The sequence below is a fragment of the Xiphophorus maculatus genome, chromosome 11 (assembly GCF_002775205.1).
Source record: "Xiphophorus maculatus strain JP 163 A chromosome 11, X_maculatus-5.0-male, whole genome shotgun sequence".
Taxonomy (NCBI): domain Eukaryota; kingdom Metazoa; phylum Chordata; class Actinopteri; order Cyprinodontiformes; family Poeciliidae; genus Xiphophorus; species Xiphophorus maculatus.
Window position 1 is genome coordinate 1,589,665 of NC_036453.1, and position 26,733 is coordinate 1,616,397.

At 39.3% G+C, this 26,733-nt stretch overlaps 1 protein-coding gene across 1 annotated transcript in view; it reads left to right on the plus strand.

The window, feature by feature from the left end:
* Positions 1-711: 711 nt before the first annotated feature.
* The window catches only part of olfml2a (olfactomedin like 2A), a 30,273-nt gene continuing 4,251 nt past the window's right edge, over positions 712-26,733 (plus strand). The window contains exons 1-7 of the mRNA XM_005802176.2: positions 712-1,009; positions 11,930-12,193; positions 15,126-15,233; positions 15,310-15,486; positions 20,220-20,466; positions 24,376-24,681; positions 24,886-25,071. Coding sequence (XP_005802233.2) covers positions 920-1,009; positions 11,930-12,193; positions 15,126-15,233; positions 15,310-15,486; positions 20,220-20,466; positions 24,376-24,681; positions 24,886-25,071 — 1,378 coding nt within the window. The 5' untranslated portion in view covers positions 712-919. The remainder of the gene's footprint in view (positions 1,010-11,929; positions 12,194-15,125; positions 15,234-15,309; positions 15,487-20,219; positions 20,467-24,375; positions 24,682-24,885; positions 25,072-26,733) is intronic.

The window sequence follows — 26,733 nt, forward strand, 5'->3', positions numbered from 1 at the left end:
CTGGCAATCATCTCAAAAAGAGATTCTGTATTTTTATTTTTTTTAAATGACTCCAAATAGCATATCCAAGAATGGAACCCTGTAGTACACCCCAGGATAGTGCAGCAGAGTGAAATGAATATCTATTGGTATACTGTGAATGTTTTCTTCTTCATGGTCGGTGTCAGTGATGGTCTGCTTAAGTCTGCAGGCTTCCCCAAGATTAGACTGTAATATGGCCATAAGAAAACATGTCTGTATTTATAATACTATTGTAATGTAATATTTACATTTTATGGGGAAAAAAACAGAGTTTGAAGTTTTCATTAGCTAGACACCATGACAAAATGAAAGCATATCTGTTGGTGAAGCTTTTTAATCTGTCAGTTGTCCTTCCTAACATGTAGCAGAAACTTAATAAAAGTTTCTGCTGGTTGAACAGGTCTTGTTATTCTATGAACTGACCAGGCGATGGCGCCAAATATCTTTTTAGCTGGAGTCTTAAGGAATTAGGATTTTTAAAAACTTTATCAATAATAAATTAATTAGCTGTGGCTACAACGCGGCATCGTGTGTATTGCCTACATAACCCCAACTAATTCAAACCACATTAACACCGTTTTGTCTTGACTGCCTAACTTTGCCTGTTGCGCGTACTCTGAGCGTACGGTGTGAGTGCGTGTGTAGGCTGCATGTGCGCGTGCGTGTGTGTGTGTGTGTGTGTGTGTCAGAGCCCTCCCATCTGTGGAGGACACCGGATGATGGATGGTGCGCTCGGATGAAGGCAGACCTCAGAGCGCGGCCCAGTGGCATGCAGAGATCCGCGCTGTGCGCTCCTGAAGCCCGTCACCTGCGTGAAGCGGAGATGGAGTTCAGATAGACGCGCCGCTCCAGCCCTGGGACTGATCGCTGCGACTTCCGCTCTGGATTTCTGCACTTCATGTTTAGTCGCCCTGTGAAAATGTGGAGACTCACCAACTTGTTGGCCTGTCTGCTGGTGTTGTGTAAGGACGCGTCCTCACAGAACAAGGTAAGACGGCGCTTTTATTTTACAGCCAGCACGCCTGATTGCATGTTTGCAATCAGAAACTGAACACGGGCTTCTTCAACCGCCTCCACCTCAGTGTCAAAGTGACTGAGCATCTCCTGTACATTTCTGCTTAAGCCCAGCAGATGTTTTTTGTTTGTGTCATTTCTTGTGTTTCGAGAAACTCCCTCCGTGAGAGATTTTGTGTCACACAGATAAACATAATCGCACCTCCACTGTGCGCAGGCCCATTGCCAGCAGAGATGGCACTCAGTGGGGTTAGTGCAATATCAGGCTGGCCGTGTTTGTTCAGCTGCTGGACTGCAGTAACCCCTCACTCTCCCTCAACCTGATTCAGCTCCAAAAACACACAGCCAGAAGGGAGAAAACATGGAGTGTATATTGAATGGAGTGGCTGTCAGCAGATGTCTGCTTTAGAACTAATCATGGAGGTTAAATCAGCTTCAATGCAGTTCAGCAAAAACTTTGATCCTCAGAAAGGCAGTAGCAGGAGTTGCAGCTGTAGTGCTGAGCAGTTTGAATCCTGAGGTTTAAACTGCTTGTCATCAGCTTGTTTGTCCTTTTCCCCTGCAGCATAAAATGATTTTCCCACTTTTTTGTGGATAAACATGACTGCCTCTGAGTGAGCGCTGGTCATTAATGTCTAAGCCAGGGATGGATGGAAACCTCCATGGCGACGCACTCACTTCTTTGTGTCTGATCTAAAGCCTGAAATCAGACAAGTGGAGACAGGAAGCATGCTCAGTATACCTGACCTGTGGAAGTGGATGTGGACTTTGTGCTTTGCAAAGGGAATTCAGCACTGGCTTCAGTGCTAATATAAGCAATATAATAAACATAGTCCTAATGAGGTATGTGCCAAAATTTGCAGAGAATCTTAAGACCACTAATAATCCAGGATTATGTCTCCCTGAAATGCCTGTACCATCCAATTCAACCTAGGAGGAGTTTTCAACATTCAAAATAAACCATTTTGGAAAGTTATTGTGGAGCTAATCTAATTGGGTTCAGTAAAGCAAACATTAAAATCTCTCAGCAAACATTTAGAGGTTGTAATTATATAGGAGCAAGTGCATTTTAGACACAAGGTGTTTGGTAGAAAAAACTAAACACCTTGGAAAAAACGTCAGACATGCTTTACAAACGTATTGATAACCTTTAAACTATTTTTTTTATAAATTGTCAAACAGCTTCAATGTATTTTGTGTAAAATGTATTATGTAAAAAAAATAAAGCTAAAACAAAATGGAGGAAATGTATAGTTTTAATTTTCTTCCACAAATAAATTTCTGAAAAGTGGGACATTCATTGGTGTTCAGGCCCTCTTGGTCTGTCGTCTGTAGAACCACCTTTTAATTCAATTCTAATTGGCAGTCTTTGGGATAAAGTATCTCCATCAGCTTTATATACATAGAGTCTGAATTTTTTACAATTGTCTTCTCCGACACATGAATGATGTAAATCATTCCACTGTAGCTCCGATTTTATGGATGGAAAAATAGGAAGCTGTGTAGAACCTTCAATTCACATTATTTAGAAAACCTGAACTGTTTAGCCACTTTACAGGACCTATAGTTATAGTTATGTAGTAGCTACGTGATTATCATTAGGTAAATTTGCTTGATTTTAACTTAGTCTAATAAAGACCCTCTGCTCAAGGAAACAAGAGGCTCTAACAGCTTTCATCTGCAATTCCATCACTTGGATTAATTATATGGCTTTTAAACATCCGGCCTCATCCGGACAGACAAGAGGGCACAAAAAATAACTACAACTATACCCGCTTCAATCAGGCACAAAAAATAAAGAGCTACACTCCAGTCTTGCTTTTATAAAAGATTTGAGATCTTCTAAATTATATTTTTCATGACATAATACAAGTGTCCTAGTATAAAACCGACCAACAGGAATGTCTGTATGAAAACTCAAATATCAATGTCCAAAAAACAATCAGATATAGGAAGGTGTTTTGATTATACCAACTGGGAAGTGCTTCAAAACAGAGCTAGCAATGACAAGATACAGTCTCTCATTGACCCATTCACAAAGGATATGCTGTCCAACAACCATTCAGCAAGTAAGTTCACATAAGACTGTTCTAGCATCATTTCACATCTGTATTAGTGGGAAACATCACACACACGTCAGTTTTTGCCAGTGTATATGTGTTAAGCTCGAGGCCTGGGGTCCAAATCTAGCCCACCATGGGTTTTTAGGTTTTCAGGTCAAACTATTATTACTAATCTTTTCATTACTTTACAAAAGGTGGGACTATAACTAAACAAAATGTTAAATGTAAACTACTCAAAACGAGTATTTAAAGTACTAATGGCTCTGAACTGAGACAATTCTCATTTCTAAGTTTGTACCAGTTTTGGAGGGGCCTGTTGGTGAACACCTGACTGGTGAGTCAGTAGGTGGCAGTAATGCACCTTTAAGTAGTTTACCAACACAAAGAAAAAGAAGAAGACTGGCCCAATGCATGTTTGTTCTGACTGTGTTGGCTGCATGGGTCGCCTGCTGATCGTGTTGGTTCTGTAGCATTACAATGGCTCCTGGCGCTGTAGCTGTGGATGTCAGCTTTGTTAGTTTGTTCAGTTCTGTTTCTTTTTCTAGCCACCTTATTTGGTTTGGTGGAGAACCTGAAGGGTTCAAGGGATTTTTTTTCATTTGCATTCCCTTGCAAAAGTTGTATATTGTCTTGAGTCCTTTGTCCAAATGGACTTTGAAATCTTGTTCGTGAATCATGAATGTTTCTCTCCCCAACGTCAGATCTTCACCCGGCCAGCCTGTAAAGTGTTACTGAGAGGGAAGTTGTTGAGGAATAGCTGATGACCTGCCAGAAGCTGAGTCTCATTTTTGGGCTCATAGAAACACTCTCCTATTAATTGTTTTGTATTAATGTTTAAAGCTTTACTCAACTGTTTAAAATGTTACTATTGTATAAAAAACCACTTGATTGTGACTATAATTTGCATTGAGTAATTCTAACAAACATGAGTTGTAATTACTGATAAACATAAGCAATGGTTGAGTCAATTAAAGTTTTGAAACCTTGAGTTCTTTAGTAATGGATTATTTTGGACACAAGATTTTATGGAAACAGAGATTGATGGTTTTGGTTTTGGTTTTGATTTTGCAAAAACTAGACCATCCCAGGGCAATCGCTTACCATGCACAGCTTTAGTAACGACTACTAATTTGGGTTTACAGTGTAGGCTATAGAGGGCCACATAAATATAACCTTCAAGATAACAGTTGTCCATCCATCAATCCATCCATTCATTTTCTTTGCACTCTTGTCCCTAGTGGGGTTGGGACGGGTGATAACAATTGTTTTGTTAAATATTATTTTATCAATCAAATCAAAGCACTTTTTATTTGTATCTGGTCAAATTACATCCATGAGAAAAGATCTTTAATGTAATTTAACTTTATACTTTGTAATCATCAAATGCAGAGAACACTATTTATTAATATTTCAACAGTTTAATGGGTAGTTTTACCAATACAATCTGCCACTAACGGCCCTTTGAGGACATTGGTGATCTTGATACGACCCAAAATGAAAATGAGTTTGACACTCCTGAGTTAAAATCTATGGACTGTGGTGCAGTTGGTAGCACTTCACTTGCAGCAAGAAGATCCTGGGTTTGATTCTCTGCGTGAAGTTTGCATGTTCTCCCTGTGCATGTGTGTGTTCTCTCTGGGTACTCTGGCTTCCTCCCACAGTCCAGAAAAAAAAGACTGCCAGGTTGATTGGTCTCTCTAAATTCGGCTTATGTGTGGGTGTGTGCGTGCATGACTGTTTGTCCTGTCTGTCTCTGTGTTGCCATGCGATGGACTGGTGACCTGTCCAGGGTGACCCCACCTCTCAAACTTTGACTAGCACCCCTCACGGTCCCACAGTCCCACTGGTGATTAAGTGTGGATGGATGGATGGATTTAAAACAATTCTAGAAGGAAATAAGTTAAAAAGCTCATCAGAAACTAAACTTGTAAAGATAACAGAACCCACCTGCTAACATTATGTAGCTAATGTATAACTTCAAGAAAATTTTAGAAAGATTAGCATTTACTCTACACTATAATCTATACTTTATTAGCTGAGTTCTTGCCCTCTCCTGTTTACATGGCCAATACCAAGAGCTGCACTGACCCAGTCCAAAGTGCAGGGAAACATGTACCTCTATCCCATTTGTTATTAAGATGGCTGCCACTGTATATCTCCATAAAATATAATAACAGCCATGTGTGAACACACACAGTGTCTCAGTTCCCTCATGCTTACAATTTGTCTGTGGTGCACATTCTTTTGGGTTTTGGTTGACGTTGTTTGTGTCTTGAAACTTAAACACTGTAAACCATTCTGACATCAACAGTATGATGAGAGTGCCCCGGAGGTTAAAGGTGAACAGCTGTGATTGATTGATTACCTGTTACGGCCGCACATTTCCACTGAGTCCGAAGTGGTTTTCCTTATGAGTGTGTTATTTTAGCGAACACCACCACTGTTTGTTTTAGCAAACACTGCTAAAACACCATGTCTCATAATTTCGGTTTTCTGAAATTATGAGATGTGTTGGAGGTTTAAATGATTGAAAACGACTGATACAAAATGCAAAGAACATTTTTGCTAATCCACCCTCTCATTACTTATGTACCATAGCTATGGAAAAGAGGTAATGAGCCCTGTGGACGACCTGATCCATTAGCTAGTTTGTCTGCATTACTTTAGGCAGGGATCTTCCTAATTTTAGGGTCTCACACAGGTTGAAAGGAAGTCTACTCTGTCTGAAATGTAAATCTACATGTGCTAGCCAGATATAACTCCAAAATACCACTGTGTAGGTGTGGAGGCCAAAGAAATATCCTCCAGAGCAAACAAATAGGTCAGGGCTGAGTTCCTACAATAGACCGGTCTAAACACAAAAACCTCTAGCTTGTCTGAATATAGAAAAATGAATTTAAAAGTTGTATTGTGTAAACCATGTCTTCTTAAATACTCATTAGTGGTCCAAAGTAATAGCAGGTTTAACAGAGTCTGTCCACTGACACCAACTTTTGTTTCATTTTATTGACGAGGCTGATGATATGAAAACACAGTTTGCAGGAATAATAATACAAACACCAAGGCATGTCTAAATAAACAGCATGCCTCCATTGCTTTTGTTAATAACCAAATGGGCAACATTTCAGTCTCTAGATGTCTACATGTCAGTGTAAACATGTATAATTTTTCTTTTGCTTCACTATTATCCCTTACCTTGTCTGGTGTCTATTTGATAAAATTCAAATTTCAGGTGGTTAGTTTGGAAATCCATAGCTGTCGTCAATTTGTTGCATTTGTTTTTCTTTTGCTTATTTTTATTTATTTTATTTGTATATTTTTCCGACCAAGCTGTTCATAAGGTAAAGGTTATATCTGCAAACTTTGCAAATTTTTATGATCAACTTTCTCTCATCCACTGATAAAATTTATTGACGAGAAAAAGCACCTGACAAACTGAAGTTCATGGGTTGAGGTAACTGTGGAGTTTTACCCAAGCATTTTATAGATGTACCACCAGTGGGACAGACAGAATCATACCAACTTTTGAGGAAACTAAATTACTCATTAGGTTGCTTGATGTGTTTATTTGATGGTTTAAATGAAATATTGTATTTCCACTTTAGGAGTGGATTATAGCGTGTGTATCCGTAGCAGCAGAGAGCTGCACAGCTTTGTGCCAGATCTAATAAACATCCTTTTGAAGACATCATCTGGGGAAAAGGCATTGGCAGCATCAGTCATTCCTCTCATAATTGAGGTCACCAAACACACACTATTAATTAAGGGACTGTCCCTTTTTTTGCTTATGCTAGGATTATTACAGTGTGTGGATTTTATGAAGGAGTCATGCTGACTGATTTATATGTATCTCTGCATTGCACAAGATTTTCATGTTTAAAACAGACCTGTAGTTTGGTTTAAAGGTTTTTGCCAAGATCTTCAATGAGACTCAAGAGGATAGGTTGGTGTGTTATTGAACTGAGATTCTGTGGTGTTCATAGTAATCATTCTGTTAGCTGTAATAGAAAGATGTCATATAGTAAAATCCACTGAGAGTGGTAGAAAGTTACCTGTTCAGACAAAGCCAGTTGTCTGGCTTTGTCTGATTTTAGTTCCTAAAACTAAAGTCTTCAGGATTTTAGTTCCTGAAGACAAGTCAAACCGAAAATGATGTGTTATTTGGAAATCGTCTGTTAATAACCAAAGTTATGCATGTTGAGTATCAATCAGCTAATTAATCTTATTAACATTTTTCATTTTAGCTATTTTAACTTTTTAACAAACTCATCACTGCATTATGACATCCATCTCCTAGAGTCAAAGACACTGTTACAGGAGCTCACCTCAAAAACTCTGAACTGTCCCTTTAAGTTGAACCTTGACAAATCTTTAGGCCACTACATGTCAGAGCGAGGTCATTATGTTTTAGAGCCCTTCTGCTTCAGACTACCTGGAGACATAAACAGACTCCGCTGGAATGTAGATGTTTGCTTTCAAAAGCAATAAGAGCTTGATAAACTTTGTCTTTGGCTATTTAACAGCCTGGTGCTAATTCCAGTTGTTTAGTTTGACTTTTTTTTTTTTTGACCATGAGCATTAACACTTTTACTAAAGTGCTAGAGTTGAGTAGTGGTTACTATGCACTCTAAGACACTTTAAATTTGTCTCATCTGGATTTGATTTAGAACTAGCTTTGTTCTTTGTCATTATTGTGCAATCAAACTACTGCTCTATCGACGGACAGACAGATCTCAGCAGGCCGAGAGACGTCATCACAGGCTGCATCTTACAGAAACTCCTGTCATGCAGTGTGTTTTGAACAATTCTGGGTTTCACCTTGTAGCTTGTCAGGGTGTGTTAGCTGTAAAAAGTTTCTGCGGCTGATCTAATATGGCTCTCTGCAGCATGCTTGCTCTGCTCCTCTCACTGTGCAGGTTGAGCTGTGTGCTTTCTGACCTAAAACTTGACTGCACTTTAGAGGTCAAAGCTCAAAGCATGCGTTAAATACTCTGCATTCTTAATTATTGCCAATCTTAAGTGTGTTGCCCGTTCTCATGCTGGTAGGTCAGCTTGGCATGAGATTTGGGATAATTAGATACGCTTACTGGTACATGTGACTTGACAGAATGAGGAACTAGCTGGTCTGAAGGATCATTTTGATTCATTCTGATAACCTGCTGCTGTCTCCTGGGAAAGAACACCAATTTAAAGGCTGCAAAGTCAAACTTGCTGGAAATTAACTGCAGCGTCTGAGCAGTGCAGCCAGCAGAATGAAGCCACAGCGTCATGCAGATCCACCTTATTTTCTTGTGGTTGTTGTGTTTGTCAACCTGCTGCTTTTTGCTCAACGTGGGTCAGGATCTGCTCAGCCCCCCAACCCAGAACGTCTGCACTAACAGAGGGGTGAACACACTCTACACCCTCTGCATCTTCCCCATCAGTTGGCCCACATTCCTGCACTAATGAGACCCCCCACACCTCTTCCACCTCTTTTATGACTCATGCCTCTGTTTTTACTAAGCCTGCAGCCTTTCTACCCAAAAAACCCTAAAAGCTTGGAAAAGGTCGAAAATCTGGCAGCTGATCAGTTCTTAACCGCTCTGACATTCCCACATCCGACAGCCTCATTGCCTCTCATTAGCCGTAATATATGTCTTCTTGTCCTCGACTATAACAGTCTGTATTTACTTTCCACGATGGTGGGAAGATTGCCGTGCCATCAACACTTTATGACACGCTTCCTGTTTCTCAGCTTCATTTATCAGAAATAGACAACACTATAATTGTAGAGGCTCTAATGGAATCTGCTTTTTTCTCAGTTTAACAAAAGCTCCCCACAATGCCGTGTGAGCCGAATTGTCCAATAAAGGTTTCCTTTCAGTTTCCAAAACAACTAATCTTGTAGAGTTGGGTGACATGGACTTAAAGTTTTATCATTAAACTTTGTAGTACTATTGTGATGATAATAAAAGTGATGCTATTTATTACTTTTTTTTAGATAACTCTATGCGTGTCTCTTCATTATACAGCAGCCCCACAAACACAAACACTCATCTTGGAAAAACATTCCCATTTATAGTACGCTTCTTTAGGACAGCAGCCACATAAAGAAGAGTGATTTGTGTCACTAAAATGCACACAATAAGTGCATTCAATCATATTTTCTAATTATGAAGATGTAAAAGTGTATTTATTGATACACCTTTATTGAACAACCTATGGACAAAAATTGTAAAAATCTCAACAATATGGACGGCTTACAGGGTTTTAAACCATCATTAGTTGGACTTTGTCATCAAAATCAAAATCTTATTTAGATATGAAACTTATCACAATAAGTGATAAACAATATGACAAATAACCAAGCTTATCTTGTTTTATAAATTTGCAGATGAAACTATCCAGTCAAATTATGACTGAATGCTATTTTCCTGCATCTTAAGAAAAGTCATTTAGAAATTGTTTGCAGTTATCACATTAGGCTTAAATTTGATACATGCAATTACTGGAATGTCCAATATATCTTCTTATGTTGTGTGTTTTTTTAAGGAAGACAGTTGAAAGAGCACAGCTCATTAATAAAAATGATCTGTGAGCTCATGGCACATGAACATCTGTCCTGCAGTTGATCCGGGACCATAAATCTCTCCGAGTGGGATGGCCGTCTCAGCCAGCTGGGGTTCCATGAGCCGTTACTCTGCAGCCAAATCTTCTCAGTCACACAGTAATGAACACCAGAAGGATCATTTCCAGTCAGATCCAATTTAGACTATCAAATGTTATGTTATGCCCCTATTGTGGGGTGAACTGGCTCAGGAGGTAGGAGTACATGTAGCCGGTGGGTTGATGGTTCAAACCCCTGCTCTGTTCGTCTCAGTCTTTGCGTCCTCGGGCACTTCAGGACACTTCAGCCGCCTCGCCTGCTGGTGACCAGAAGACCTGGTGGCAGCCTTGTTTCTGTCAGAATGTCCCAGGGCAGCTGTGGCTACAAGCCACTAGGTCACCACCATCAGCTTGTGAATGACTAAATGTTGTGTACATCGCTTTTGGAGCTCAGACTTAAGGCTGCAAGTAGCTTTTATAAGGAATATAATGTTTTTCTTACATAAAACTATCACTATGTTGTGACAGGTTAATATGAGACAGATAAACTGTGAAAAATGGATCTCCTACACCTCCTCTCTGAGCTACTATTGTCATCTGAAGAACAACCAAGGAGGAGGTTCTTAGCGCTGTTAATCAAATTCATGTACTCGCTGTCGCTGTTAAATGTGCTGATGGCGTAGAAGCAACTTACCGTTCCAGGAAAACTCACGAGATTGTGATTGACAGCGCCTCCTCCTGGCTCTGATTGGTTATTGGGAGAAGATGGAGCTTTTTCACAGATTATCTGTCTCATAATAGATCCTGTCACAACATGGTGACAGTTTCAACAAATTGTATGTTGTATAACATGTAAAAAAAATTTTTTGTAAAAGTTACAAACTGCAGCCTTAATAAGCCACAATAGAGATTCAGGACATTTACAGTATCCTAGTGTTGCACCTGCAGTAGGATCACGGCATCATGCCATTTCCTACTGTGTTAGAGTCGGATGGTTTATCATGAAATTATAACAAATTTTTTGGTCAAAAATTGTATTTCTGACTCAAAACATAAAAAAAACAATTTTTATAAAATTTAAAAGAAAAACAAATGTTTTGATGTTGGGCTTATCAGTTGGAAACTAGATGGCATTATCTGAAACTCAACATTTTTCTGTTATGTTTAGATGAGACATCAAATAGTGAGTAAGCATTTCTTAATGCAGTGGATAAATGACTTCACTTCGTCTCGATTTCAGCATCATGTTGCCACACCGAACTCCCTTAAGGTTCAGATCAGAACACATTAAAGTCGAAGCTGGAAGGTCTGTATAGTCATTCAGGATGGTTTTAGATCCGTTGGAGAATTTTTCAGCAGAACTATCCCAGATGACCAACCCAGCATGAGCATTTTTTTTAGACTTTACAATAAATCTGTCTGGCTGAATTCTTGTGTGAGAGTGATCTTCACTTTATGTAAGGCGGCGTGCCTGACATAGGAAATGTGTGGAATGCCCTGTTCAGACGGCCATGCCTTGCCTCCTGTTTATTAGGTGAACCAAGGAGTCTGCCATCAACCATGGCAGGCAAAGGCCAGCTGTTGAGGCGGCTGACTGAATTATGTATTTCTCAGAGGATTTCATCTGAGTCACACCAGCTTACATTCAAAAGAAAGGAAGCCTGAGTTTATTTTTCAGAATCACTTTCCTTCCTCTGTTTCAGATGACTGGAAAAGGCACCTCAGGTCTTCCTTGCAGGAAGGAACAGAGCACTTTAATTTGTACCCTCAGTAAACAGAACTATTTAAACTGTGAGGAGACTTTTCCACACCATGATTAAATGGTGAAGATGAATAAAATCCAAATTGATAGTTTGAATTTTCTGATCTCTCAAAATAGATTACCTTAATTTTGAGAGATCAGTGATTGGCCGATGCTTACATGTGAAGTTGATCTTTTCCACCGATGCGATCTATGTCAGCAAAGATCTAAACATTAGCCACTGCCCTCTTCTGCTTTGCAGTGAGAGAGATTTGACTGGCAGACCGGCCCACCAGGTCATATCTGTACGTTTGCAGATATTATCAACAATAGTCACCCCACTGTTGCAACTCAGCAACTGTATTGCCATACGTAGCAACATTTCACACAAAAAAATTGGTATTGGCAGGTTAGGCTTTTTAAAGATCGGTCACCGGTGATCAGCCAAAAAACTGCAATGGGTACAGCCCTAAAATAAAATGTTGCTTGACATTGTGTCTTTTAGATCTTTGGGGACACCGAGCCTGTCAGGATGACATCAGAGGGCTCCGACTGCCGCTGTAAGTGCATCATGCGGCCTCTGAGTAAGGACGCCTGCCTGCGGCTGCGCAGCGGCAGCGTGCGCGTGGAGGACTTCTACACTGTAGAGACGGTCAGCTCGGGATCAGACTGTAAGTGCTCCTGCACGGCTCCGCCGTCCTCACTCAACCCCTGTGAGAACGAGTGGAAGATGGAGAAGCTGAAGAAACAGGCGCCGGAGTTATTAAAGGTGAGGACGGTGGAGTCAGGCTGGACAATAAATCAATAACAATAAACATGATAGGCACATGATCAATATCCATAGATTATACATCTGATAAAATATTCAATAATTTAATTGAACTCTGAGCTAGAACTGCACAGCATTCTGGGAGATGTAGGCAGAGGAAAGGTGCTGATAAAGCCACTCAACCTCTCACAGCCAATTAAACTAGCATCAGCTAATTCACTCACTTATTGGTTGCCTAGCAACAGCCTATTGAGTAATGTGCGCAGCAGCAGTTTCAGGTTTCAGTATCTCAGATATTTAAAACAAAAAATCAATCAATAATTTTCTATATCAACCAATATGAAAGACTTATATCATGATACGTTTTTCAGTCACATTGTCCAGCCCTGAACATGATGCACTTCTACTTGCTTTTCTCACACTCACCAAGTTGACCTGATGATGAATTGCTTCTTGTGTTCTTCTTAAACCATTGGCAGCTAATCAACTAATCACACGATAAATTCAAATGATTGTGATCATTTCCATTCTGATGGTTGATCTTTTTTGAAGGGAGATTTTTTTGACAGAGACTTCATAATCCATTTTATTTTGAATCTGTGTTGTTTTATTTTCTTTTCATTGATTGTTTTCATTTGTCGTGTTTTATTTGGAGTATTTAAAATGTCTCCCAGTGCTTGGTGTTCCTTTCAAAATTAAAGTTGATTGGTCTTTGAGGGAGCAAACTTGCATTATTATGCCGTTATCAGTTTATTACTTGAAAATGGTTTCAAGACAACCATATTATACTTTTCTTATCAAGACATGCCTATTCACATGAAGATGTGTTAAATTGATCTTCCTATTATGGATCATACTCTTTAGTCATATTTTTTGTGCTGTACTGAGAGGTTTAGAAACATGTTAATCTGTCAACATGGCTCAGTTTCATCTAGATTTTTCAAAATGTTCTTTTATAGGTTGTGTTTTTCTGAATGTCCTTTTTATGAGCAAATCAACCAGTTTAGATATCTGGAGAGTTCAAACTGAGAATGCTGAACTAAGGAGATTCAAGTGTCCATGAATGAAGGATGACTGATTGTGTGAGATGGGTTCATCTGAGTATTTCAGAAGATCTGCTGGGTTTACAAAGGATGTAAAGAAAGAGGAGGTTCACATGTGTGGACAAAATGCTTCATTAAAGGGGCAGTATGTTGATATTCAGGCATATATAAACTTTTTATAGCACAATCAAGTGACTATGCTACCTTCAGTTGTTCTAAAATGCTATGGATAGTAGCATATCTAACAACCTACTGGTGGGACATCATTTTTCTTCTACATTTTGTTGTTGGACTTTTAAAGCTTGAGAGGATGGAGATTGTTATTGCTTTATTTTTTTCATAAAGGGTTGAAAATCTGCGCTTTTAAAGAAAAACTAGTATCTAGAGGAAGATAGTCAAGGCCCATAAATTACCTGTTGGACACATAATGTCTCTACACACAGAGGAATGTTTAGTGTGTTGTCTTGCATCACTTGGTTTCACTATCAACAGGTTACCCAGCCAAGGTCAGGGGAAAGTATTTGCTGGAAGACAAAACAAGGAAGGATAGAGTTGGGAAAAGTTAAGAAAAAGCAAAGAAAGAGATTACTATAGGATGCTTGTTGAATGCAAATAAAATCCTACAAATGAGAAAGTATCAAGATGTAATCTGGAGATACTGTGGTGATACCCTCTTACCCATTTCTTCTGTTTTTGCTTTTAATTACATTAAAACATTTTAGAAAGGTGTCAAGTTTGGCTATGATTAATTATAATAATTGTTTAAGGAAATTGTTAATAAACAAGTAATGTAGATTAAAAGAAATACTGAGTCAGGGTAACTTTCTCTTGAATTAGTAAACTTATAACCCGCCTGATGAGAGGCTAGGTTTTATAATAACAGATGATTATTATAAAACTTATGCATAGATGCATAATTTCAGCACTGGCGTTATCTGAACAGCAGGATGCTAACATCTATGAAATGAACACAAACATCCATCCATCCATTTTCTAACACCTCTGATCTCTAGTGGGGCCGGGAGGTGCTGGTCTCTATCTCCAGCTAACGTTCTGGGTGAGAGGTGGGGTCACCCTGGACAGGCCGCCAGTCTGTCGCAGGGCTGAACACAAACAACTTCTCTCAAATATAAAAGTTTTATTAATGGAAAAATTCAACTTTATAGTTAAAATATTTTATTCAACAAACAAAGCTAAAGCTATTGAGGAAAATATACAATTATGAAACTAAAACTAAAACTTACTGCACATGAAGTAAAAACAGTAAAAATAGAACCAATAAAATGATGTCAATGTTCAATATGAATTACAAATATTAAATATCCAGATTTAGCTCTGGGGTATTTTGATGTATGTTAATTAGTTTGAACTAATTCAGGTTTGCTTGAACCAAAATATTCTGTGTCTTCTTCACACAGCAAACCAGAATAACCTGCAGGGTATAAAACATGAAATCCATAGAATGATCTATGGTAATATTACAGTCCTGTATGAATATGCACCGTTAAAGTCCAAGGATTCTATTGAAAGGTTTTATCCGTGAAGCTGAGTACAATTTGTTCTGATCAGTGAAAAAAGAGCAAAAAGAGAGGAAATGCGGAAGGTGGCAGATCATTTTTACAGAACTGGAGGGAATGTGATTGTTTCCTGTTGCTACTGATAGAATTTTTTCAGACATGAAACTGAATTAAGACAGATGGACAGTCAACAAGCACCAACATAGAAAAAAACCATCTTTTGCTCTTCTGCTGCAGGTTTTCTCTATTTTAATGCATTGATCTGAATTTAGGCAGCAAATGAAGACTTCCAGACACATAGAGCTGCCAGGCCTGGGTTTATCTGATGGTGAATGACGGACGGTCTTCTGTTTTTCTGGTTTGAATGTGCAGCTCCAGTCCATGGTGGACCTTCTGGAGGGAACCCTGTACAGTATGGATCTACTGAAGGTCCACTCCTATATCAACAAGGTGGTCTCTCAGATGAACACCCTCGAAGAGGTTGGGAACTAGACACACTCACACACTGTGCAGGATTATGTTATTGCATGTCCATTCACTCATGATTGTCTTACAGACCATCAAAACAAACCTTACGCGAGAGAATGAATATGTACGGGACAGCATGACCAGCCTGACCAACCAGTTTAAAAAATATGAGAACTACTCCAACATCATGATGAGCATCAAGAAGGAGATCTCCTCGCTCAGCCTGCAGCTGCTGCAGAAAGACACGTCTGAGAGCAAAGCACAGGTTGGTAACACAGGAAGTAGACTGAATGTGTCTAAATATCAGGTGATAATACAAAAACAATAATGTGTCCATTATCAGTCCTGACACACATTTGTTAGTGCAGGCCAGACGTTCTCCCAAATTCCGCTTATTCTGTTTTTATTATTCTGAATTCCATTTTTTCAGTTTTAGTCAAATTTATTAACCCCAAAAAGCACAGAAGCATGGTGTGAATGAAAACATTATAACAAGTCAATAACCAGAGGTACACATTTAATTTGTTTTCTTTTTCACAAACACAAAAGACTGAACATTGGCTTTACAAGGAGTCAAGACATGTTTCCCCTCATTTTTATGAACTCAAACTTTATGAGCTAAACTAAAACTCTCATTTTGAAGCTGACAGAAAATCTCCCTTTAAAAATGCTTTAAAATTAAACTGAACACTAAAAACAAAAAGCAAACTAAAAAGTAAAAGTTTGTGCTCACTTCCCTAGTGATCAGGATTTGGGAGATGGAGAAATAATCACCTCCAACTTTCACTTCCACTCATTTATTTAAATGTTCAACAGTTGGCAGATGTGACTGGCTGAAGTTAGTTTCTTCTCTTCTGTGTTCCTTAATAATTGTGATTTCGTTGCACCTCCAGTCAACCGGGTGCCGACAAAACATAGAGACAGGTTCACTTGTATTCAGAAAACTTTCTGGCCTGGAACCTTGCTCTAAGCTTTGAGTTATGTATTTATTTTTTAGGGAAGAGTTTTTTTTCCATGGCTGACTGGGTCATTCCGTCTGTGTGGAGGGGAGAGCCGAGCCTGGCCTAACCAAGTAACACCAACAGAGAAGTGATATTTTGCTGATATCACTTCTCACTGATATCAGCAAATTCTGTGAAATTCCACATTTTATTGTGGATTCTATTTTGTTTATTAAATTCCACACATGTTTTCCACATCACTGAAATCTAAGGGCCCTACCAGAGTAAAAACACAAGCTTCAGACTGCATTGTAAAATCCATTTTGGTCATCAGACATTTAGTTTATTCACATAATTCTTTGACATTTAAGTCCTTTGACACATTCCAGAAATCTGGGATAAAGTCATTTTTGTGGTTTTCAAACATGAGGCAGTATTGCACCCTAAACCTAGATTTGGTACTGAAGTAGTTCCCCTGAGACAAGTGAAGCTTTAGGAGCCGTTGATGGTCATCTGAACCCAGTGAGTGCGTTCTGGCAGGTCACAGTGAGCTTTATTTTTCATAAAACATGGCTGACGGTAGCTTTTTCTAAACTCAGTATCAACTTCTCAGAGCGCTGAGACATCTGGGTTTGTTGTTGGGAGGATCAATAAGAAACAGAGACCATAAGCTCCAGATCAGGAAGAAAGGACCACTTAGAGCTAGCAACATAAAATGGAACAGTGAACTTTGTGCAGTGCTGCAAACTTGAATTAACTTACAAGGAAGCTGATAAAAACTAATATCTGGACTACTTGGTAAGTTGGTTTTCCTGAAACACCAAAGAAGAGTGTGACACACCGCTGAAAGGATCAGGGTAAATTTAATCTGATTTCAAATTATCTCTAAGAACTGCAATCGACAGCTATGTCAATTCTTTTTATAGGAGTGCAGATGATGTCACACTGTGTGAGTGAGAGAGTAGAGACTGTAAAACACAATTTTAATCATTTATTTTAAATAAAACAACTACATTATCTCACAATAGCAAACGGCAAAGTTGCAGTAGTAATCAATGAACTAGAATCATATTGAAAAAGTTCATTTATCTGTGATATACTGTATCCCAGATTAATTTCACACACACTTTTCAAGCATTAATTTATGCAAATCATGATGTTTTTTTTGCTTGCAGCTAATGAAAAATTGACATTTAAGTTTAGAATGCTACATCACACCAATAAAAACATTTTTAATACAAATGTGAGTTTAATGAAAAGTAATCAGCACTAATATACACTGCCTGGCCAAAAAAAAAAGTCGCCACCTGGATTAAACTAAGCAAATAGGTACAAGCCTCCTATTGGATAAGTACTGCATTGGCGATTATCTTTCAGCTGGCAACAAGTTATGTAACCCCAGCTGATGCAATGAGTAACTAATGAGTAACTCCTCATTTCATTTGGGGCGTGCTGTGGTGGCGCAGTGGGTTAGCACGCCCCACATTTGGAGGCCTTAGACCCGTGGACGTCATGGGTTCGACTCCCGACGACCTCTGCCACATGTCCTCCTTCAAAAAAATGGCGCTGTAACTGCGAAATAATTTCCCTGCTGGGATGAATAAAGTAAAAATTATTATTATTATCAAAAGACACATCCTGTGGTCATGTTAGTCTGTTTAAGAAGGGTCAAATCATTGGCATGCATCAAGCAGAGAAAACATCTAAGGAGATTGCAGAAACTACTAGAATTGGGTTAAGAACTGTCCAACGCATCATTAAAAACTGGAAGGATGGTGGGGAACCATCGTCTTCCAGGAAGAAATGTGGTCGGAAAAAAATCTTGAATGATCGTGATCGGCGATTACTTAAACGTTTGGTCAAATCAAATCGAAGAAAAACAACAGCAGAACTCAGGAGTATGTTTAATTGTGAACGCAAAAGCATTTCCACACGCACAATGCGAAGGGAACTCAAGGGGTTGGGATTGAACAGCTGTGTAGCCGTAAGAAAACCTCTAATCAGTAAGGCTAACCAGAAAAAAGGCTTCAGTTTGCTAGGGAACATAAAGATTGGACTCTGGAGGAATGGAAGAGGGTCATGTGGTCTGATGAGTCCAGATTTACCCTGTTCCAGAGTGATGGGCGCATCAGGGTAAGAAGAGAGGCAGGTGAAGTGATGCACCCATCATGCCTAGTGCCTACTGTACAAGCCTGTGGGGGCAGTGCTATGATCTGGGGTTGCTGCAGTTGGTCAGGTCTAGGTTCAGCAACATTGTGTGCCCAAAGAATGAGGTCAGCTGACTACCTGAATATACTGAATGACCAGGTTATTCCATCAATGGATTTTGTCTTCCCAAATGGAACGGGCATATTCCAAGATGACAATGCCAGGATTCATCGGACTCACATTGTGAAAGAGTGGTTCAGGGAGCATGAGACATCTTTTTCACACATGGATTGGCCACCACAGAGTCCAGACCTTAACCCCACTGAGAATCTTTGGGATGTGCTGGAGAAGGCTTTGCGCAGTGGTCAGACTCTCCCATCATCAATACAAGATCTTGGTGAAAGATTAATGCAACATTGGATGGAAATAAATCTTGTGACACTGCAGAAGCTTATTGAAACAATGCCACAGCGAATGTAATCAAAGCTAAAGGCGGTCCAACAAAATATTAGAGAGTGTGACCATTTTTTGGTGGCGACTTTTTTTTGGCCAGGCAGTGTATTAGAAATGGCTGTGATGCAGTTAGGTTGTGCTTAGTTGGACCAGATTGTTCCAACTAAGTGAAACTGTGAGTGGCTCATTGAATCAGTTATGGTTCCTTTTTTTGGTACATTTACCGTACCAAAAAACTTTTACTGTGATATTAAAGTGCACTGTAAATAAAAGTCTCTAATTCACCGTAAAATACTGGCAGCTGTGGTTACTGAAAATTTACCGTATAAATACGTTAAAATCCATATTTATACAATAAAATTCTGTGGTTGCCAGTATTTTACAGACAATTTTTTCTCTTTTTTTCTTTCATACTTTTTTTTACAGTGTAGATATATCGTACTTTTAAATCCTTTTTCACATGTAAATCATTATTATTTGGAGCATGTCGTTTTCCCTCGTTTCAAAAGAGAGAAAAGGGACTGAGGTTGCTGAAGCAGTGCTCCAAAAACTGATGTGGTACATGCCTGAGAATAATCTCATTTAATCAGACAGTTTGAAGAGGCTTTGATGTAAGGACTGCTGTGCATTAACACAAACTAGAACCAAACATTTTGACTTGTCTACTTGCAATTTTGGCATAACTGAAATTGCAAGTAGACAATTTCAGTTACATGCGAGGGGGAAAAAATGGCGGCTTCACAAAACCAATTTGCTGGAAGTCATGACCTTGTTTAGCAGTTCCACAGCAAATGTGATGACATCATAGCCAAGAAAACGTCATAGCAAATAGAGAGAAATGAACAGACTGAAAAATATAGTCCAAAAAGAAAATAAAGGTATCCAGCACCTGGAGAGAATATGAATGTAAAAGACTCTGAAAGTACCATATACAAAATAGTGGATTTTGCAAGATATGTCCCCTTGAAAACACGCAGTGAGCTTTTTAGGTCAGTTTAAATTTCTAATTACCGTAATTTAATTTGGTAAAAACCAGAATAACGAGATGCAGTGATTTATGCCACAGGAGCCCTAAACAAGTACTGAGTGCACAGAAATAAGTCTGAGATTTATGTTTAAAATTAGGGCTCAAAATGTAATGAGTAATATTGTAATCTTCTAAGACACAGATTGTCGGGTTTTCATTCTCTGCAAGCCATAATCATGAAATTTTTATTTATTTTTGACTTTGTGTGTAAAGAACCTATATGAGTTCACTTTTCTGAAATCCGTGACCAAAAATATAATTTTTCAAATATTCACTTTTTTTTTACCTGTAATAGTTTTCTAAATCATGAACAAAGACATTTTATGCTATTTTTATAGAAGTTATCCCACACCTTAAAAATACACCACAAATCATGTAACTCCATAAGAAGCACTTTAGCCTATTTCCAACTCTCTCGTGTTTTCACAGGACACTCATGATGAGAAAGTCAAGCCTCCAGGAAAGGTAGCAAACAAAAAGACCCCTGTTGCCAAAACACCTCCAAAGGCACCCAAAGAAAAACCAGTCAAGCCCAAGAAAGAGGTCATAAAGCCTGGGAAACCGATTAAGCCCGACCCAACTCCAAAATCGAAGGTGGTTGGCCAGCAGCCTGGTGTGGTGAGGAGCATCACATACTACAAGGCCTCTAAGACCAACCAAGACGACCAAAGAGGAGGTACGAGTTATAACTTTGATCTAAACAACCTGTATACTCTCCAGTCAACATTCATGAAGGGCAAGTCAATGTGAGGTAAATATGTTCAACAATCTGCAGTGAGTGTGGTCGTCTGGGTCTGATCCACTGTGGGTGTTGATAACAATCCATTAGTCTCTGAGCCCTCATGACTCTGAATCAGAAAACAACAGGCAAGTAGGGTCAGTATTTACTGGGACAGTAGGAGTGTTCCCAGAACAGCCTTTAAATAACTGCAGGATAAGGCTCTCATTGTTTCGCTCATTTTTTAAAATTTGAAGCGAAAGGAACGATTATAGAAAACGACCCTGTGCAGCTCTTTATCTGCTCTGGCCTTGGGGTTTCTATTAGCAGGAAATCAAAGCTTTTCTACATCAGCGGTAGAAATGGACGTCATTGAGGACAGTCTGAATGCAGAGCTGCCATGTTCATGACGAGCCTCAGCTCTGCTCCTCTCAGTGAGGCAGAAGGACCCTGACATCGAAGAGAAAGCGTTTCCTGAATCCTCTTCAGGTCTGTAGAGGGGTGATTAGGGCTGCTGCGTTTTCACAGCATAGAGCTGTCAGACGCTATGTTCTGCCATGTATGTGAATCTGACAGAGCCCAAGCACTTTTGTCAAACATCTGCACCTGTTGCTTCTGCTGAGACAGGATGCAGTGACCCTTAAATAGCCAGAAAAGGCAGTTACAAATCCAGACTTTCATCACATGTAGTTAGGGCCAAAAATCCCATTTCAAATACGGGGGCAGGGAGTGACATCTTTTTAAAAAGGAGGAGAAGGGTCACCTTTCCTGTGTCCCTGTCTGCCTATATATAATAGGGCTGTCAAAATTAACATGTTAATGCATGTAGTTAATCTGAAAATGTTAAAGCGATAATATTACATCATATAGATTAATCAAAAGCTTCTCTCCTGTGGGTGGTTGTGTAGTTCATCAGCTCGACAGACGGTGAGCGACAAACGACAGAGAAAGGTCAAAGTTCTCTGTGACTACAGACAGAAACAAAAGTTGAACATTTTTAACTTTTTATTTATTTGCTTTTTAATTATGGCGGTCGCTCAGCTGGATGAGAACAAGGGACTGTCGCCTCATCGCACAAGTTCCATGGGGAATGAATGGAGTGGGACGTTTCTAGCATGGATATAAAAACATGAAAAACTGAGAAGTGTCTATAGCCAAATATCAACTTGTTCTAGGGAATTCTCTCTTCATTTTTAATGTCTGTCAGCACAGAACAGTCGTCTACATGTCAGGCTGTAGCTTTTTATGGAATCCAAAAAGAAGCAATGTTACAGAAAGAAAGGGATAGAAAAACCCAGATCAATACCGACCCAAATCATTTCGACCCAGCCCGATTTTTGAGTCTGGTTCAGGTCGGGCTCAGAGAACAAATCTAAACTCTGATCTCCATTCAACTCACTGAGAAACTATCAACTGGCTGGACCTGTGTTGAATTAGGCCAGTCATTTTTAATGATAAAATTATAAAATCATTTACTTTATGCAAAAAAGGAAAATTGGCATTTTGTAGAAATCAGTATTCACTTTGACATTGAAGGGTTTTTTTTTGTAAAATGGCTCATTTTATTGATCCTGATTGATTTGTAAAATCAATAAAATGATAAAACATTCAAGAGGTGAATATTTTTTTTATAAGCCCTATACATGTTGACCTGAAAATCCTCTGAAATCTGTCTTAAACAAAAGAGATCAAAATGAAAAACCTGTATTTCTTTTCTATTTTGAAGTGGGCATTCTAACAACACATCATGTGGCTTCAGAGACAATATCACTGCATTACTGCTCTTCATGTTTAATAAATGCAATACTTCATTGTACTTGTACAATTCAATATTGTCATGCAACTAGAATGTTGGACATGTGGTATAAATCGTGCAAAAAATGACTCAATTATAAATGCTTACAGTGCCTCATTATAATATCAAGCTTCATTTAAGAGTGTTTGATCTTTTCTAACACAGCATATTTTTTATGTCCCTTGTGTGTGCCTTATTAAGCACAGATATCTGTCCCATCAATCAACAATGAAATGATGTTATCTGTTATATAACCTCAAAGCAGTCTGCTGCTAAGGACACTTTGCTTTCTCTGGGCTGGTAGTTTGTGCAACACATCCAAGTGAATCGGTGACCGTCAGACATCCATACAGTTTAAACGGATCGGCTTTAACAAGTGCCATAAAACATGTTTATTTCTGCTGTGGCCCTGCTGCCGCTAATCTCTGGAACAATCCAAACCTCTGCGAAGGATCTCCTGATACCAAGAACGCTTAATTGCTTGACATCTTTGCAGAAGAAGCAGCTTCTTCTCGCTGTCCTCAGGTCCATGTGGTGTCAGCATGCGTGTCAGGAAGACTTTCCCCACACATCTGTCAGCCAGCTTGGAATGCAGCAGTTTCAGGACCAGTGGAAGGCTGCCCCACCATCAGACTGTCAACTTTTTAGCAGGAGAAATTGCAATTGAGACTGGAGTTGACTGATAAAACATTTAAACAGTTCTTCCATGAGAAGTTTTTAATAAAATTGATCCTAAACTTCAGTCGACGTTTAGACAGTCAAAGGCTTTTTGTACTGTGTTTCCACTCTTACAGTTTTCTTGTTTCCAACCAAATTTTGTTGCCCTTTTTGCTTGGTGAGAGTTGCTTTTTAATGTTGACAAATAGTAATAATGCTGTATTTTTAATCTGATATTTTTCGTGTAAAGCTCCTGTTGTTTCTCATCTGGCTGTTCTGTTCCACAACTCCTGCTCTTCTCCTCAACAAGCCAAGTACAAGTCGCTTTTTTTAAATTATTTTTCTTTTGCCATTCTGACCTGGGATTTATCCAATTACTTACTGACCATTGTTTTGTTTTGAGATATTTTATGTTTTGCATATGAACATTTCCAAATGCATGCAGTGGAAAAATATCCACCACTGGTTACTATATATAAAAGGTCGGCCCTCAATTTCTTGCTTTACAAAAAACTCCATATATCAAATATCTTTCTGTAGTGCAGCGGCCCTTAGAAACAGATACTTTTCAGTTGCACACTTGGTAATAAAGAGGCAGAAATTGACTGATACAGGCTTTTTAAGGATGGTGTGGATACTGATGATTTTGACATCAGTCTAACCGATCCCCAACATCTGTGGCCGATTTTTTCTGGCCAACTCTTGAAGCTGATATTTCTTTTTCTTCCTCCACTTATATGATAAAAATGACACAATGATGACAAATGTTAAAAGCCTCAATTTAAACAAAAAGGAAACATTTATTAACAAAACAAGGAAAACATACTAAAAATGGGTAACAAACAACGTAGAACATTTAACACCGCTGTTCCACCGCTCACAGTGAGACAAAGACTTTCAAAGATGCAGCTAAATTAGACAGCTAAATATGTATTAAAATGTTAAAACTTACGCTGGTTGTTGTTGGCACTCAGTCTTACAACATTACCAGCTGCTCTCTGCCTGGATGGAGAAGCAATGTATGAGGTCATGTGATCTCAAGGCATAGCTGCTGCTCTAACGACCTGGCAAGCAAATGCACGCATTGGCCGATGTCAATACAAGAAATGAACACAAATATTGACACAAAATGTCGGCCGGCTGACGTATCCATCGACCTGTGCTGAGAGGGAATAAATATGCTTACAAATACACACCCAAATGTTAACATTTTTGTTTTACATATTTTTGATAATAAAGCAAAAACCTGTGTTGAAACGATGACCTTGATGCTTTGGTCATAATGGCTCAATGATGCAATGATGGCTCATGAGGTTAGAAGAAGAAAGCAGTGTTTATCCGTTCTAACAGCAGTCATCCTCCAGGTATTGTCTCTCTTATTCTGATTCCCCTTATCATCTGCTCCTTCATCTCAGACCACTCTGTGAAAACACACCCGGTCCATCATCTAACAGAAAATGAGCCTGAGGATGGAGGGACTGAAACTATCCTAGAGCCTGTTGAGGGAACTGTGGCTGAGACCTTTGACCCCACTACAGCTCCCACTGCTACCATTACCACCACCACCACTACTACCGCCACCACCACCACAACGTCCACCACCACAGAGCCCACTACTACCACTATCCAAAGCACGCCCCGGTCTGAAAGACCAGCTCCTACTATTGTGCTGGTGCTGGACAACTCCAACAACAACAGTCGGCCCAGCCTCCACAGAGAAGGTATGTGTTGAACTCTGTGCTGTGATAAGATCAGTATTTTGCTGCATGCTGTCACGACAGTGAGGCCGCCCAACTGAGCAGCAGAAGATCGTGCAGTCTTGAGCTGCCAAGACATGTAGAAGCATGGAATCAATTTAAGCTCATGTTAATGCGAATCATTCTCTCCCGGACATGCAGGTTGAATTTTCTGCTTGTTACTTCCAGGGAAGATTCTCAACTGTGAAGGAACTCTGGCATCCATTGAGCAACCGGAGAAACAACACAGTTATGGGCGCAATGAGGGAGCCTGGATGAAGGATCCTTTGGCTAAGGACTCCAAGATCTACGTGACTAATTACTACTATGGCAACAACCTGGTGGAGTTCCGTAACCTGGATAACTTCAAACAAGGTACGCATCATTCTGGTGTTTTTGAGAAAATGCATATAATCTACAAGATATAGTTCATCCCTGTGTTTGGACTTCAAGCTTTGTTTTAGTTTTATTCCAGACATTTGAGTTTGTGGGAATATTTAAAGTTAAGGCATTTCAGTGGCTGATGTCATTATGTTCTATCAATTCATTTCAATAGCCATGTATTTGTAAGATGGTTATTTTTGCACAATTTACCCAAAGACTGAGCAAATGGACTGTGATCCACAGCATTATTGACCAAGCAGGAAAGCATAACATGCATAAAGAGTAAACCAATGGCTGCTCTTTATGTATGTTAACCTGGTAACGCTGGTAATGTACAGTGACATGGACGATAAAAACCCCTAACAGATTTGTAGCGTTTTTGCATATTTTGTCATGCAACCACACTGAAGGGTTTTTAAGGAATGGCCAGCTTAAGATCATTGTTTTATTGTTTTATAAGTGTTTTATCTAGATTTAAGTTGCAAAATCTTTTTTAACGAGTTTTTCAGTGGTGGATTTGTTGGTGTGATTTGGAGCAATGTCCCGCTGTATAACTCAGGTCAAGAACGGATGGATGTAAGTTTTCCTTCAGTATCTTCTGGTAGAGAGTAGAATTCATGGTCCATCAGTGACAACAAGAGGACCAAGAACATCACATTACATCCACCATGTTTGACTGCTGACATGGAGATCTTTTTCATCAAGTCCTAAACCCTTTAATGCCAGACCTAATGGGACACACACATTCCAAACACTTTTGTCTTTACCTTCCACACAGTATTTTTCCAAAGCTTTGGTTTAGAAAAACATGTAGTATTTGCTATAATTCCTGTTTGACTTAATAAAAGTATGAACAGACACCAATATGCAACATGATGAATACACAGATGAGACAGTTTACCGTTCCTATGTCCGAATGAACTGCAGACTTGTAACATTCTTTCTGGGAGCGTGGAGAAGATCTGCACATGTTGGATTTGACTTGTTGATTTAGATATGTTTAGACATTGGGTTTACTAAATGCACTTACATGTGAGGCATCCTGTGGTGTGGTGAGCTCACAGCTGTGTGCGGATGACTAGGTATCTCTGTGAGTAGCGGTGCTTCCTGCTGTTCCTTGACATGTGCTTTGGCCTTTCTTTTTGAACTAAATCCAGCAGAAGAGGATTAAGAGAGCCGGTTGGCCTCAGGGGTAGGACCAGAGAGAGTGGGGTTAAGAGTGGGGGTGGAGGGGTTCTGCTCCACATTGTTTTTGTTCTTCACAGGCTTCAGTTTATCTACATCGGACTTCCTGAGATTGGAGGGTTAGAATGGGAAATAGGATGTGATTAGAAAGTGACACCTATAGTACAAAGTGTGTTAGTTCAGGGGGGAAATCCTACACAAACAGGATCACTGTTACGCTAAGCCTGTGCACATACAGTCTGGTACTGTGAAAAAAATCAGCTTAGCAAGGGAAGCTTCATGTTTGCAACTCACAGTAAGTAAAGCATAATGCATCTCTTATCCAGTATTGTCTGTGTGGCTGCTATTTCCTTTGTAGTAATGAACAACTGACCAAACTGTCTGTTTTTTGCAGACTGGCTTTAGACATGTAGAAATTATATTTTATGTTATTGTTCTCAGTTTACATGGCTGAGATCAAGACCTCTC